The sequence below is a fragment of the Trachurus trachurus genome (assembly GCF_905171665.1).
Source record: "Trachurus trachurus genome assembly, chromosome: 20".
NCBI classification, from domain to species: Eukaryota; Metazoa; Chordata; class Actinopteri; order Carangiformes; family Carangidae; genus Trachurus; species Trachurus trachurus.
The window spans coordinates 8,491,663-8,507,514 of record NC_139911.1 but is presented as its reverse complement, the minus strand read 5'-3'; the positions used below and the strand labels follow the sequence as shown (position 1 = coordinate 8,507,514).

The 15,852-nt window shown below is 40.7% G+C and overlaps 1 protein-coding gene across 2 annotated transcripts in view; it reads right to left on the bottom strand.

Moving 5' to 3' along the window:
* The window catches only part of phldb2b (pleckstrin homology-like domain, family B, member 2b), a 36,632-nt gene extending 22,124 nt beyond the window's left edge, over window positions 1-14,508 (bottom strand). The window contains exons 1-5 of one of the 2 annotated variants that reach the window (XM_083995715.1): window positions 14,418-14,508; window positions 8,395-8,451; window positions 7,699-7,822; window positions 6,187-6,285; window positions 5,494-5,577 (exon numbers count right to left, since the gene is read on the bottom strand). In XM_083995715.1, the coding sequence (XP_083851841.1) occupies window positions 5,494-5,577; window positions 6,187-6,285; window positions 7,699-7,822; window positions 8,395-8,451; window positions 14,418-14,450 (397 nt within the window). In that variant the 5' untranslated portion in view covers window positions 14,451-14,508. Of the gene's footprint in view, window positions 1-2,915; window positions 3,062-5,493; window positions 5,578-6,186; window positions 6,286-7,698; window positions 7,823-8,394; window positions 8,452-14,417 lie in introns of those variants that run through there. The other variant, XM_083995716.1, reaches the window with a different exon arrangement.
* Window positions 14,509-15,852: the final 1,344 nt, after the last annotated feature.

The window sequence follows — 15,852 nt, the reverse complement described above, 5'->3', positions numbered from 1 at the left end:
GGCTGAGTGCAGTGGTGAGCTGGAGCTAACCACTGCACACACATGAAAACAGCGTAAGAAATGTTTAGTCTACGCAGCTCAACTGTAAACCTCTCAAATATACTTTACGTAAACACAATCTTGCAGGTTTGGGCACAAAACTGTGAGGAAGTGGCATCATGACAAGAGAGCAAAAGGAGAAGACACACACACACTCTCACTCTCATACATCAACTTTGTTAGCTAGTGTGAGCAAGACCTAATAATAATATGTGTTTCTCATTGCCAGACATGAGTAATGTGAGTGCACGTCTTCAAAATGCCCTGCGTATCTGTGTGTGTATGTGGGAGCATGTCTTGTAACAGTGTCTGCTTAATGACTCCCGATGGCCCTCAGTATTTAGCACAACAGCAAACACACACACACACACTTAGCCAGCTCTTGTAAAAACCCCTCGCCTCAATAGCCTCGCAATGAGCAACTTTAAAAGTTGAGGGTGAAGTGCATCACTCTGATTTGTTCACACCCCCTCCCCCTCCTTATTTCTTCTCAGCTAACAAATAACTATTAACTAATTCTCCCCTCCCATATTCCCTCAGCAGAAACACTTAGGAGCAGCAGTGTGAGTGACTGTGATAATGAGAACATTAACTCTAACACAAACAAAAAGATTTCAAGCTGTTGGTTAAACAATTGTTATTTTTCTCCTTTTTTAGACCCACATCTGATTTTTATATTTGTAAAAAGAAATCCATCTGTGACACATGTGCAACAAAACACACAGCATCCCCATCCTAAAACAGTAATCATAACTGCCTCCACTGGAACAGGGAATTTAAGCCTGATGTCCTAAATAACGTTTTGTACAAGTTATTCAGGACACACATGCTCACCTTCCTCTGCACACACACACACACAGAGCAAAGACACAAAGAGATACAATAAAACCCATTTAATCTCATTCACGTGTTTACTTGTTTACCAGCTAATTGAGTTTGCCTCCCATATGGAAGTATACCCCCCCTCCCACCACCACCTGCAACAAATACACATGTACAGACCTTTTTTAATAACAATAAAACTTGAAATTAGTCTGTATATACATTTATAGGATAATTGAAAGTTTGTGATCTACAAAGTCAGACCTCAGACTCTTTGAGGGCACAGATGTAGGAGCTGTATCGCGTCTGGAGTCAATTTCTGCCCCAATGTAGATCAGAACGAACCAAACTACACTCTCACCACAATGTTATGGGAGAGGAAACTTAAAACTGTTTCTCTGTTTGGTTAACGTAAGTGGAGGAACTGCCAATTTGAGACCAGTAGGTCAGAGGGAAAAATAAACCAATTACAAAGATTCCCCCGGCCTCCTGATTTGTCATGTTTGACATCCAAAGTGATCACAATCAAAGATTTCAAAGTGGAGTCAGATTATAATTATCCCCATTTCTTTTCTGAAATAAACCAGTTATCTTCTAAATGTTTCTATGATCCTGAAAATCTACTGTGTGGTGCTGAATTAAAGGTTTATTTACTCGGTCGCGAAAAGATGCAAACACACACACAGGCCCCAGTGGAAGTGTAAATTGGCCTGAAAAACCACAAATTAACCCTCTCTGGGGATCACAGGTCCAGCAGTAACATCATAAAAAAACAAGACTGGTCTTTCTCAGGGGAGTCGGTGCAGATTAGCTCAGTCACTCATTCACACTTTTTCACTCACTGCCTCTCTATCACACACACAATCTGGCTCTTCTACACCTCAGTGGTTATCTTCTACCTGTTCTCTTTCAGATCTTACCCTCAAAGATTTCATTTAATGACCCACCACAAGCAAAGGTTGAAGACAAGGGGACAGTATCAACAACTTCTAATCTATGAGAAAGAAAGGTAAACACGGCTGATACCAAACATTTCTCAACATAAACACATTTCTCATTGGTCTTAATAATATAAGAAGGGAAAGTGCACAGGTGGCAGGTAGAAGAAAGATGTATAAACACAATACATGCAGAAAAATGAAGCAGGTTTTGTTTTCAGGTGTCAGGTATCCCAACCACTGAATCTGTCTATGTGGCCTCAGGGCTATAGTTCTCTTTGTCACATACACTCACACCAGTCTGTGAACCTGTCAGCTAATATATGACCCCGGGGCAGGAATACTGAGGTTATTTCCATCAAAAGGTGCTGGCAGTATGCAACAACCAGCCATTTGTGATGGAACGCTTCCAAAGTTTGGCTGCAAATCAGCAAAGTAACTTCCTGGTGAGGGCCGGACTTGCACCGAGGACCTGCACAGAGTCATAACACCAGTCCTGCTGAGTGCTGAACGAATATGCCATGTCAAATTGTACATTACACACTTATACCATTTAAAAAAAGACAAAAAAAAGGCATAGGTTTTCTGCATAAATTAAAAATGTAAAAGCAGATACACCTGAATGCAGTGATTTTCCTCACAGACTTCATATTTCCATTAATCTATAGCAACAGACTGATAGGCTTTTGATTCATTTTTACAGTAAAGTCAATATATTAACTGTTAAGCAACTGCTGTTTATCATGGTAAAAGTAACTTAGCCTGTTTATTTTACTGTCAATTAAGACAACATTTAAACAAAGACTGAGCCATGATGATTACAGCTAGAAAATTTAAGACTGATAACTTTGCCCAACCTGTTCAAAGAGCACGTGACTGAAGTTAGAAAACATATTACACTGGCTGGATAAATACGCTAATACTGGTAATAAGGTCAGATAAGGTAAGTTTAGCCTACTGTAGACTAATTACATTTAAAGTACGATAAAGTAACAAAAAAAAAGAAAAAAAAAGATACAGTTCAACAAAGTAGAGTTACGTCAAAACCAAGTCAGAGTAAATATAACGCTACTTTGTTACTTTTGTTAGAGAAGGTAATAGAAATACGCCACTAACCTTTTGATTTCCATTCAAGTAGGCACTTATCACGAAAGAAAATCAAATTTATTCTGCTTAAACGTCATAAAAAAATATTTTAACAATCTATTTAAACTAAATTCAAGTAAGAAAACTAAAAAAAAAGGACTATACAGCTACAGTGGTGCCGGTGTCTCTGTTGTTGTCTGGCTCCCTCCTCTACGATAAAACACCTCCTCTGCGCCGTCTTGACTCCGAGTGGAAGAAAGTTCACAGATTTACCATCAACGAGCCTGACTCCCGGACTGTACCACCTTCTGGAAAAAGGGGGTGGAGGCTTCGGATTTACGAGAGAAAACGCTCTTAAATGCTCTCGAGGGACCCAGTGTCCCAACTGATATGGACGTCTTCAAAACAGCGCGTCACAGAGGAGAACCACGAGTGTAAGTAATTATAAACCACATGTAAACAAACAGCAAAAAATACGCCGACACCCCGATCCGTAGTTGGCAGGTTTAAAGACTATTAGATAGTGAGGTATTTGGTGGACGCCCCCTCAGCTTTTCTTTGTCTACCTACCTATTTTTCTCCTTTTCTTTGAAATACCTTGGACCGGTGTAACCTCAAACCAGTACGACCATGGAGACCAACTGAAAAACCCTGAAAATGGTGTAATGCTTTGATCTAATCTAGTTTTTAAAAAAAGTGGTTAATTTGACTTAAAAGTTAGCCAGAGATGTCTATGTATGTAAAGATTAGAGGGTATAGCAGACAGACTGGTTAAAGTGGAAGAATTTGGGAGGGACAGATAACACCGAAAAGCAAATAAGAGTATTTAAGATTAAACTTTGCCCTCAGGCCAAAGTCAGTGGTCTCCTCTGATTTCTTCATGATGCTTTCTTATGTGCATTCAGAGCACAACATGAACCCATTGACAGTGTGCACACCGTGTGTGTTTGTGCCGAGAAAGAAGAAAAGAGAGCAGCTGTGTTTTGTTCAGCAGCTAAATTTGCATTTTCCTCATACTGGCCTGATTGCTGGTCCATTGATTTTTGCGCCCAAACTTTAGTGACTTGTGAACAAAAAACAAAACAAAACATTATGTTGAAGTAACTGCAAGATTCAGTGGATATAATACACAAAACCCGGTGTTATCCAGTTAATAGCCTCTGTAAACTACATTGGAAATAATACTTAAGTACTAATACTAAGCCCATAGTTATCCTGTGTGTTTTACAATGTTGTTGTTCGGATACAATGACTATCATTGTCATCATTATGATGTATGAACATATTATTATTTTATTCTACCAGTGACTTTTAGCTGTTTGGAGTGACGCTGATGTGATACCAGGTCAAGTCCTAAATACAGAACAGATCACTTCCTAAACATAGCTAATCATCTCCAGACAGACCTCCAGTGTATACGAGTGTTTGTGTGTGTGGTTAGACTAACTCAACCCAGAGTGTACGAGACTCTGGATATTCACAAAAGATGTTGCTCTCTCTTTCTCCTTCTTTCTTTCCCTAACCCTCCAAACCAAACCATCTGACTATACCCTTTTGACTTTTTCTCTTAACCCTCTCAGTCCTTGTCCCCAATCCCTGCTACCTCACGATCCCTCGGCCTTGTGTGATGTCAATATTTGAATCAGCCAGGCGCAGCGGGAAGATAAATAGGCCTGTCAATATTTAACCGAAAACAACCAGGCCACACTGGAGACAATGAAAAGCAGGAAAGAGTACACAGAGCGGACGGACACATGGAGAATGAAAAGCCACTGTGCTGCATGATCTATGAAATGAGAATTGTAAAAAAGGGGGGAGAAAAAAAAAGAAGGAACACAGAGTGGAAAGTGTCACAGAAGGAAAAAAAGTGAAACAAGAGGAGCTCTGCAGCTGCAAAAATACAGGAAAACTAGGAGAAGAGAAAAGAAGAGGGAGGAGAGGCAGGCAAGAGATAAACTGATCAAGATACAGGCAGACAGGCACGTGGGCAGGGGAAGGGAAAAAGATAAGAATGCATTACAATTTGGGAGGGTAGTCTCTCTCTCTCTCTTTCTGTGTGTGTCTATGTGTTTCTGCCAGTCTAATATAACAGCATTTAAAGAGCAGTTGTACCCTCTGCAGTTTCTGGAAGCTGTGACTCATTGTAGCAGCGAGCTAATCCAAACCATGACAAATTAAACCAAACCAGAACCAGAGGTGCACACACACATACGCACTCCATTAATCAAAACACATACACAAACATGTGGAAATGCTCACACATGCACGCATGCACACACACATATACACACATAGGCCTATACTATACAGTTATGTGGATATACACACAAATATAGCTTACTTGTTGTTTCTATGCAGAGAGTCAGCGCAGCATTAACTGTGCCCATATGACTCATACACAAACTCAGAGGAATGCAGGTTAACCAAACCACATACTAACCACTGGCTCTCTGTCACACATACACACACACAAACACACATAGAGGGTTATGAAACAGTGGAAGAACGTACAGTTGATGCAATGAAATCAGCTTTATTCCACCTCTATGCTACTCTGTTCCAGTAGGGGGCGACATCTCAAAGCTTGTGCACTGCAGCTCTGACTTACCCTGTGTGAGCGGTGTCGGCACAGTGACCTGGACTCCATCCAAACTGCAGAGGTGACCACAGGGGTCCAGGGTCACCACCCCTCCTGTTGTATTAATAATGAGAAGAAGATCAGTCCATATTGTCCACTATTAAGATTTAAACAGGTGAAACAACATGAAAGCATTGTCATAAAAAAAAGCTTTTAGTCTGAAAGCGTGTAGAGTAATAATTATACAGAATGTGCCACAAAGGAAGATTGACTGCATTAAGAGTGTGATTAATTGCTCAGCGTCTCTTTCAACCACCTAATACACTGCACAGTCCAGCTAAATAGCTAATTAATCCATATTCATCTTGAAACATTATTTTTCTTTAAAGATTAGATTTATACCAGCTTGTATTATGGTAATTTCATTTAATACTTGTTGAGTTTTGTTATAATAATTAATCCTCTTAGAATAAAACAAAAGAGCCTTTGATTTATTACTCATTGAAACAGGTATCAGATCAGCTCTTTACAAGTTTGACAGAATCGTTTCAAATATTATAATCTCACTTCCACCGGCAGAACTGTTTTCAGCCCATTCAATAGTAAGATGTTAAGATTAAAACACCTTGTTGATTAGCAGTCCCTTGCCTTTTTTCACACTTGAAAATATATACATATGCCGGTATTATGAATAAGTTTCAGACAGAGTGAAATGACATGAACCTTCATTAATGATGAAACAGTGCTCTGCCTCAACGCCAGGCCCCTGGATGACGATATCCTGAGGGATTGGAGCATCTTCGCGGCCTATGCGGGTCACCCCTGGAACATCAAGACAAACACAGGGTCATCAGTAGAACAAAAACATAAAGACACTATGGGATTCAAATTAGGGAATTAGACAATAACAACCAGAATATATAGACTCACTCCTCTAAGATAGCATCTTTACAAGTCAAACTACATGGGTGGCCTGTGATAAAAAGGGGCAACTGCAGCACTATGAATTGAACTAGTGCTTCTTCAGTGGACTCATTGTGGAGAAAATAGACCTAGTTCTCCTAACAGGCTGTGCTCACATTGTTGGCATTCCGCACCGAAATGAAAGGGCACACCAAGATGGGATTGAGAAAGTGTGTGGCAAAGGTTACACATTGAATAGTGACTAAGCAAATTTAGAATATCACAATACGGACTCTGCTATAACAAACAGCCTTTATCTGGGTTTTTTTTGTATATGCAAAACCCATGATTTTGGTGCTATATATACTGTGAGTAAAATCACACTTATTATTAGAGAGTGAGCAACAATTTGAAAAGCCAAAAAACATTTTGAAAAGTAAAAACTATGTTTTTATTGCATGCAAAAAGTTTATCTGTGCAGAATATATTAACTCCACAAGTACACGTGAGTCTCCAGTTATCCAACTGAAGACAGATGATCCTTTTATGTTAATGTCTCTAATCTACTGTCAGTTTGCATTACTATTCCATGTACTTCTGTATCTGCAGGCTATTGAATAATAATCAGTTGTACAAGCATTTTCTCTGTTTGACATATTGCAGATGCTTGTATCTCTGTTCCCATCTCTCCAATGTGATATTTGGCTCACTACCTGGAGTAGCAATAAAACTATGACACCTGTGGCTTGCTCAATTGATGAATGAATATGTGTGTGTGTGTGTATAATGTAGAAAAGACAAGTGATTCAAATAAGCGCAGCAGCTGCTTTCACTGTGTATTCGAAACCGTCGGGAAAACCATGCAGTGGTAGTCATTGCTGTTTTAATACTGTTTAGGTTGTGGTCTGTTCGTGCAGCATTGTGATTTTTGGTTGGTTGGCTGTGGGTTCAGGCTGTGCATTAACCAATAAGGGGGATAATTCTCACTCCCAGTGAAAACAAATAGGGATGTGGATGGAGTAACGAGTATAAATATGGGTTTCCAGTCCTCCTCTCTGAGACAGAAGACTTTGTTGTGACCTATAAAGTTTCTCTTTCCTTAATCGCATCACTCCCCTCGTGCCTCTCTAGTGCTTATGGAAATGAAGCGAGGGGAGGGTAGAGGGAGGGAAAAAAGAGAGGATAGGAAGAGCGGAAAAAGCAGAGACACAAAGCAATGAGGGTAGTTTCATATGACGATACCATGACCTACAGCATTGGTGAGGGAAGTGAAGATAGATGGCTACTGTAAAGCCTGGTAACCCTACCCCTTCTATACAGCATGTGGGTTACCTTCTTTCAGCGGCAGCAGGGTGATGGCTATACTCAGCCTCCCGCTGCCCAGGCTAACTAGATGAGGTGTAGCTGTCTGGACCTTCAGCCCTTTCCCTGTGTCGATCAGATCCAGTGGTGGAGACTGCAGAGTGGAAAGGTCATGAGAACAAAAAAAAAAACCAGCAACAAAACATAAACCTGTGTGAAATCCAGCCTGTATTTGGGATAGTTCAACATTTTGGCAAATTGGCCCAATGCCATAATAATAATATAATTCCTATAGTTTTAGGAGTAGGTTCGTTACCTTTAATTGTTGGTGCAAGCTATTTTTAGAACGGCGGAGCAGAGCCGCGAGCTGCTCAGAGCTACGCTCATGGAATTTCTTGGTTTCCCTCATCAAAGTTGTTGGATTGTGTATTTGATGAGTTTGATGAGGGAAACCAATCCTCCGTAGCGTAGCTCTGAGCAGCTCGCGGCTCTGCTCCGCCGTTCTAAAAATAGCTTGCACCAACAATTAAAGGTAACAAACCTACTCCTAAAACTATAGGGATTATGGCAATGGGCCAATTTGCCAAAATGTTGAACTATCTCTTTAATAAAATGTGATTATTTATTTAAGTCTGATTTGGGACCACCTCTTAATTAAGGGGTTTAAAAATCCATATGATTTATTGATGAATGACAGAGCGTGCATGATTGTGTGTATTCTCTCACCTTGGGTTCAACTGGAGACACCTGGTCTGACTCTGGCTGGAACATCATCTCAGAGTCCTGTAGTAAGGATGGAGAAGATTATGTTAAGTGGCTGTGCAGAAAGTAGAAAGTAGTGATACATAACTCACATGCAAGTGGATACAAATAGTATTGTGTAGCTATACATATAGTACATGTAAACATGAAAGAGTAGGGTCACACAAGTACACAGAAGTACATCTGCTCTGGTGCCACATGAGAGGAATTCTCCATGTGAAACTGTTCCAAGGGGAAAATACCACTTGAGAGGAAAAAGGCATACACACAGACACACACATACACACAGACACACACACACTAAAGCTGGTTTGCAGGGGGAAGAACGGGCAGAAATGTTCCATGAAAACATTGTTCCCACGACTTGTTAATTATGGTCTGCCATCGCACTGCCTGCTGCTTTGAATGTGCATGTGTTTTCTGTGTCAGAGAACAACATATGTGGTGTAAAGGGAAAGTGTGATTGTGTACACTCAACAAGTCAGAAGGTATGTGAATGTGTTTATCTGATGTAAACACATTCATGCCGTCCCAGTACACTGAGGGCTTCAGAATGAATGTTGTTTTAAATTATTTTGAAGCTGTCGTATATCAAATAATACACATTTTAATCCAACTACCTACAAGCCCAAAGGATAGTGATATCCATGAGTTGCATGGCATATTTTTCACATCTGAAAATGGATAAGAAGATGAAACTTTGCCATTTGCTTTCCTCTTAAACCACAGTTTGAATGTCAGGTTATATCATAACCAATCAAAACATGTTAAAATTGAACATGATATTCAACATTTGTCTCTTGCATCAACCTGAGCCTATACCCTCAAGTTGTAATGCTTGAGGTGGGAATATTGAGGAGGCAGAGGGAAAACTCTGATGATTAGATTGGCCATAGTGGGAACCGAATGATAAACCATTAAGAGGAATGAAAACAGAGGGAGTGTAAACACAGTGAGATCCAGTGTCAGGGCCTAACCCTGCTTTACCCTGCAATTCAAAACAGTCTTGCTAGCTCCTACGTTTACGTGCATAAACACTCATTCAAAGGCACAGACACATGCACACACACAATGAGATGGATGGGCTGGATGCCTCTCTCCAAAACACAGATGATTGAAGCATATGATAAACCACCCCAACCACATTTCTTTTGGCAGCTCCTGTCATCTCTTCCTGTTCTTTCTCTTCTCTCTCCTTGTTATCCTCCTTTTTTAAACCAAAAGTATCTTTTATATCTGTTTTTCCTTTCACTGAATGGATTTTCTATTCCTCTCTTGTCTCCGTTCTATATTTCTATCTCTTTTCCCCTTTTACTGTCACTCCCCTCTCTTTTCTTTCTGTCCTCCAATCAAAGGAAGCACAAAATCAAAGTCAGCTCCATACCATTTCCTCTAATTCAGTGCCAGTTTCCTTTCTGAGCTCACTTCCTCTGTTGCTTTGACACCCCTATTGCCTCTAAACATACGCACCCGCCACCCTTGTGCCCTTATTATTCTTAAAAACACACAAACATCCACAAATAAAGTCACACATCAGCTCTTTTTTGTTATCGCATGAAGATACGAGGCCCCACATTCCACAGATTTTTTTCTTCCATCGCCGGTGTAGACAAAGCAAACACAGCATGTATGATGGCAACATCAGCTATAGACGACTGAGAAATGGAGGTCAAATCAAAATTTAAACCTCAAGAGATCCTGTTTTTAGTCTAGTGTCAAGACTTAAGTCTCCTCTTTTCACCCCTCCCTTCCTTTTTCCCTTCCTGTATCTCCTTTCCGGCCTCCTTGACCCTCCCGTCCCCCCACAAATAACCTCTCCCATCTTTACTCCATTGTTCCTCCCCATTGTGTGTCAGCTGTTCTCTTTTCTTTGTATAGCCTAGCCCGACCCCCGTTACCTTCTTTCACCAGGTGAGCTCTACTCTGGGGCAGGTCAAGACAAGTGTTGGTCCTTGTTGTGCTCTAGTTGATACAGAGCAGTGAGGCGTGTCGAGCCCCCTTCTAGATTTACAGATTCCAGCTCCGACATCCTCGGTTTTTCCCCGAGTCTCAGATCAAAACACCAAACCTGATGCAATCTGGTCTACTGAATTGGGTCAGGTATTTGTAGGAGGTACTTCTTCTGTTATTTAGCCTTTAATGCTGATCAAATAAACATCTTAAGGACAATTTTCCAAGGTAAATTTTTCTTTTATCTGTAAAATCGCCAATGTGAAAACCCTGACTGACCCGTAACTCTAAATCTGGTCTACACCTGAACTAATCCCAACTGTGTGCCAGCTGAAAAACTTTGTAAATACACAATGGCTTTAAAATCACAACGACCCAAGCAGAGACAGTGCATGGACACACAATCTCTCTTTGATCCCATCTGTAGAACAGCTGAGTCCCCCCCCCCCCCTCCCCAAATGCTTTGTTTACCCTGCATCTGGAGGCAGAGATGGAGAAAGACAGTAGGAGCGAGAGATAGATGGACTGATGGAAAAAGGGAAAGTGAAGGAGGAAGATAGCGAGAAGACTCATAAAACAAGATGGGAAGACGCCGCATTCTCGGACTGTTTCATCTTATCCTTTCATTTACTTTATCCTCTGCCCTCTCTCTCCTCTCCTCTGCATTTCCTCTCCATCTGGTTTGTCTTTTGCTCCATTTCAGCTCCATTCGGCATCATTTCTTGCTGTCTGTGCTGCAGACTACATTCCCATAACCACATCACAGGACAATTCCCAGTGTTGTAACTGTCACTGATTTTGAACAGAATTTTATAGGATGTGTGAGAGTATGTCTCTTTTAATCATCTTTGCTCTTTTGTTTTTGTCTCATGGTGTAAATCTTCAAATATGGCAGTTTGTTTTGATTAAAATAAAAACCAAATTTAGCATTTTTGGGATCTTAAATGGATATGCGCATCACATCATTTCCATAGAAAAAGGCATGTGATTGCTGCAAGCTGCTGCTTCTGTAGCTGGCAGCTGCAGCACTGTTTCCATAAGTGCATTAGAGAGTGTTTTGAAGAAGGCAGCTCTTCAGGATGATGACCACGAGCTGGAGTATAATCAGAGAGACAAATTGACAAAAATGCATTATGGGTGTTCAGATTGAGTGACTTCAGCTGGCTGTCTGGAGTGAGGAGTAGGGTTACATTTGCTTTGCAGAGACAATGAGAGCAATCCTTAGACTGTCTTGACTTCTCTACACATCCTGTGCAAGTTTAAAGGCCAAACTGGCATTGCATCTGTCTAAATATGAATTGCATACAGAAATAGCTCCAAGTGTATTGTGTTGTGTCCGTGTGGGTGCATGTCTGGGTGTCATTCACAGTATGGTGTGAGACCGTGTGTGTGTCTGCTCCTTCGTTTGGGACTAATCCAATTTCCCAAACTGTTTAGCTGCTCTTGAATGTGAGTAAATGGAGTCACTTGATTGTCACAGGATCTCTTTTCTCTTTGTCTTTGTCTCTCTTCTTACTGATGTGGAGCCAGAACGTCTTCATCCTTTCTTCCTATTTGCTCTGTCTCATTTATTTTCATATGTGACATGTGTTTCATCTGGCCATTGAAGTGTCGCTGTGTCTTGTCTGGGTCTCTGTCTCTCCTCTTTCTGACATTATCTCTCTCTTTCTCCATCCCTCAATCGCTTCAACGTCCCCTCCCCTTTACATTCCAGCGTGACCCTCTCCTCCCACCTGACAAAGCAAGTATTGTATCACAGATGCTGTTTAATATGGAGCCTTTCTCTGAGTGGCCCTCATATGGAGCAACTCACTACACTCTCTGTTTTGTCTGCAATAATGTCTCCAACAAGACTTTAATTAGTTTGATAAATGCCTTTTACATGCACACACACATAGGCACACATGCAGGCTATAAAAGTCCGTACTTCTTAGTAACTCTTTAAATTTACTTTGTCATGTGTGTGTGTTCACGTTTGGTGCAAACTTTGCAAGCTGATTAACACAACCTGACCTGAATCCCTGCTGGAGTACAACAAATATCCACCAGCACTGTTCAAAACCAAACCAAACTTTCTCACACTTTTTCTATCATTTACCGAAATCCAAGATCCTCACAGGAAATAAAATCCATTGTTGTTGCAGCTGACTCAGAGTTGGAGGAAATCTAACTTGAATTTCTATTGAGGGTGTGTGTGTCTGTGTGTGCTTTGAAAAAACACAGATTACCTTAGCCGCTGTGCAGGGGATAAGCGAATGTTTGGGTTTGCAAGACGCTGGATATGACAGAGAGACGCTGGGGGACAGTGAAGTGATAGACAGACACATAACCCACATAAGTCACATATTTGACATGGTGAAATGAACTGTGACTTGTGGATGGAAAAGAAAAGAAGGAAGGCAGAGAGATGGATCTTTAGATAACAAGAGAAGCAAACTGAGCGTGTGTGGGGGAGACGGAGAGACGAATGAAAAGGAAATGAATGAAAACACAGACTGAAGAATCCAGGGATGACGGAAAAGAGATTAATGGTGGACTGACAAAGAAAAAAAGTTTCCCCAAGTTGCAGCACTGGTCTTGAAACAAAATGTGGCTGTATACTGCAATGATGACACACTGAACCAAACATTTACCTTCATACATCAACAATAAACCCAAAGATCTGTTACAACTGTGTTGGGTATTTTTTAAGCAATTTGACCCAGTGACTATGTGCAAAACAAACCCATTAATTTAGCTTTTTCCAACTGACACATGTTTGTTACCCACTCTTGAGAAAATACCAAATGCTCATTATAAATAATACAAATTAACTTTAGTCAAACATCTTTAAACTATCAAACCAATAGTGCAACTCCAATTGTCCTGACAACACAGGGTAGAAATATTCATACTTGACTGAGCAGTTGAAAGTTTGTTGGGTGATTTATTTTATAGCTGTTGCATCTGGTTAAATTCTATATGTAGCCCACGTACATGTGTGCACATACCACATATCAGATGTTTTCAGTCTCATATTGGTTATGTTGAGTCATTGTAGCAGAACAATTGTGTCCTCCTGGTTTCCCCATCATGGAGAACAGGACCCAATTTGACATAATGGTTTTAACATGAACCGAACATTTTGATACTGTAATGTTTTTTTTATATATAAAAAAAACCTTGTATATAACAGCTCTATTTTGTTATATCAATACTTAAACTCACAGCAAGTTTGCCTTTGATTAAAACCTCTGAGAGTTCACTATTACACTGATATTTCACTCTGAAGACAGATGTTTTGCAGTGGACCCCATCAAAGATAAATAACAACCTGTAACACTCTATCATTCATGCAATTTGACATGATAAGAGATCATGATTTATGATGATAGATACCCAGACGTGTTTGTTCTTCATCTATAGCCTGCCAATAAATCTGAGACGTTAAAGAGGTGGAACATGGCTCCTGGGTCTGATCTCTTAAATTTGTTGGTTGATGTCCAAGATAGGCCACATGTTGTACTTCACTGAACTCTACAGGACCCATGAAGCAAGTGTGGATTCATCATTTATCTGGATCAAGTAATGATGATGGTGGTATAGTTTAAGATTGACTGCTCTTATTCACACACCAATATTATAACATCCATTCATTATCAGTCAAAACACTGTGCTGATTGATTCTCTTCTGGGTCCAATGCCTGTTAGGCCTAGTTTTGTAATCGTGGGCAATATGATAATAGACCTATGTCTGGGCCATAATCTTGGATATTTTTCCCCCTATGTTTATTTTGTACTGAACTTCAGCGCAATCAAATAGGATGATTATCCCTTTAATTTCATAGACGGGGTCGTACAAAGAAACACAACTTCCTCTGTATTACAGAATCTATTTAAAGTCGGATTAGATTTACTTTGTCGTTAAGCAGCTCATTAAGAAACAAACTCTGAGCCGCGGATTAAACACAAGTGACACCATTAAAGAGTTTTGAAAGTTACAAAAAAGTTACACAATCTAGAAAACACACATCTGGATCATAAAATAACGGACTTACCATTATCGAAGCGGGGCTGGCGACTTGTGTCATTGTCCCGAAAGGTGACGCAACTACGTCGCTGCTCCCAGATCCAGGATTATTATGTCGCGTGAAAATATTCTGTCACTTCTCCTCTGTTTTGTGATCACGCTCTGCGGCCAGGCAGAGGATGCATTCCCTGTGCCGCGTGGGCAACCTCTGGATGTCGAGGAAAGTTTTCCAATCCGCTGTCACATTGACACACAAACACACACATACACGCACTTCAAACATACGCACACATACAAACGTAAAAAAAGCCGGCGGCTTCAGCCAATTGCGACGTGTAGAGGAATGCAACAACAGCTGGAAGTCGAGTTAGGGAGGGAGGGAGTCTCTCTCTCTCTCTCGCTCTCTCTCCCTCTCTCTCTTTACCTCTCTCCCTCTTTCTCTGTGTCACTCCCTCACACAAAGAGCACCGGGTACAGGTGTTAACCATACAGCGTTTACAGACCACCTACACTTGACCTCTCATTCTTACTGGTTCAAAGAGAGAAAGAAGCCTTTAGGCTGGTAGAAGAAGAAGGAGAGAGAGGAGAGGTAGAGAAAGAAAGGGTCACAGAGAGAGAGAGAGTGGGGAAGAGAGGGAGAGAGAGGGATAGCATTCTTTCACTTGGCAGAAATGATAAGAAACCATGATAAGAAGCATGTTTAGCTAATGATATTATAACAGGAATGCAGACTAGTCTCCTGTAACAGAAAATAGCCCAGATCTAATACAGTGGAATGATACACGGAGAAAGATCCAAATTGGCAAGCAAATAAACTGTAAAAACTGATATAACATAGAAGACCAAAAAAAAAATCCTAAAATTTAGGCACTTGCAATGACAGACTGTAATCTGGATGTACCAATTTGTGATGGGATGATTACAGTTATGGATACATGTCAGGGGGGAAGCAACAGCACCTGTCAGTAGGCTACAAAATCCACTTTTTAGAGGCACATTTCTGAACTACTTAGGATTATTATGCTGACAGCAAGATGCAGATGCAGTTCACGATGATCTTGAAGAAAAGGCGGAGTAGGTTAATCCCCCTAAGAGGATATTAGCAGGATTTCAGTGAGAATAAATTTGAGGGAGAACATCTTCTCCAGCCAAGCTAAACTGATGTGGCCTTTAATCTCGTGACAAATAGCCCTCAAATACAGGTGGAGCTACGTAATTAGATCCCACAGGGGCGCAGGTGCAAGACTTATCTGATGTGAAAACCCCTCTCTGACAAGCATGCACGTTCACCCAAGGGATCGTGCAGGTGATGAGCTAAATTAATTGTTTTTTCCTCAAAATTGAAGGGGAAAAAACGGAATAAAGAATTTAATTTTGCGAAACAAAGATGAAATATGAACCTAGTTTTCACCAGTCGATGCGTGTTATCGCTCTGACTTGTATCGCCATATTTCATGTGGGTA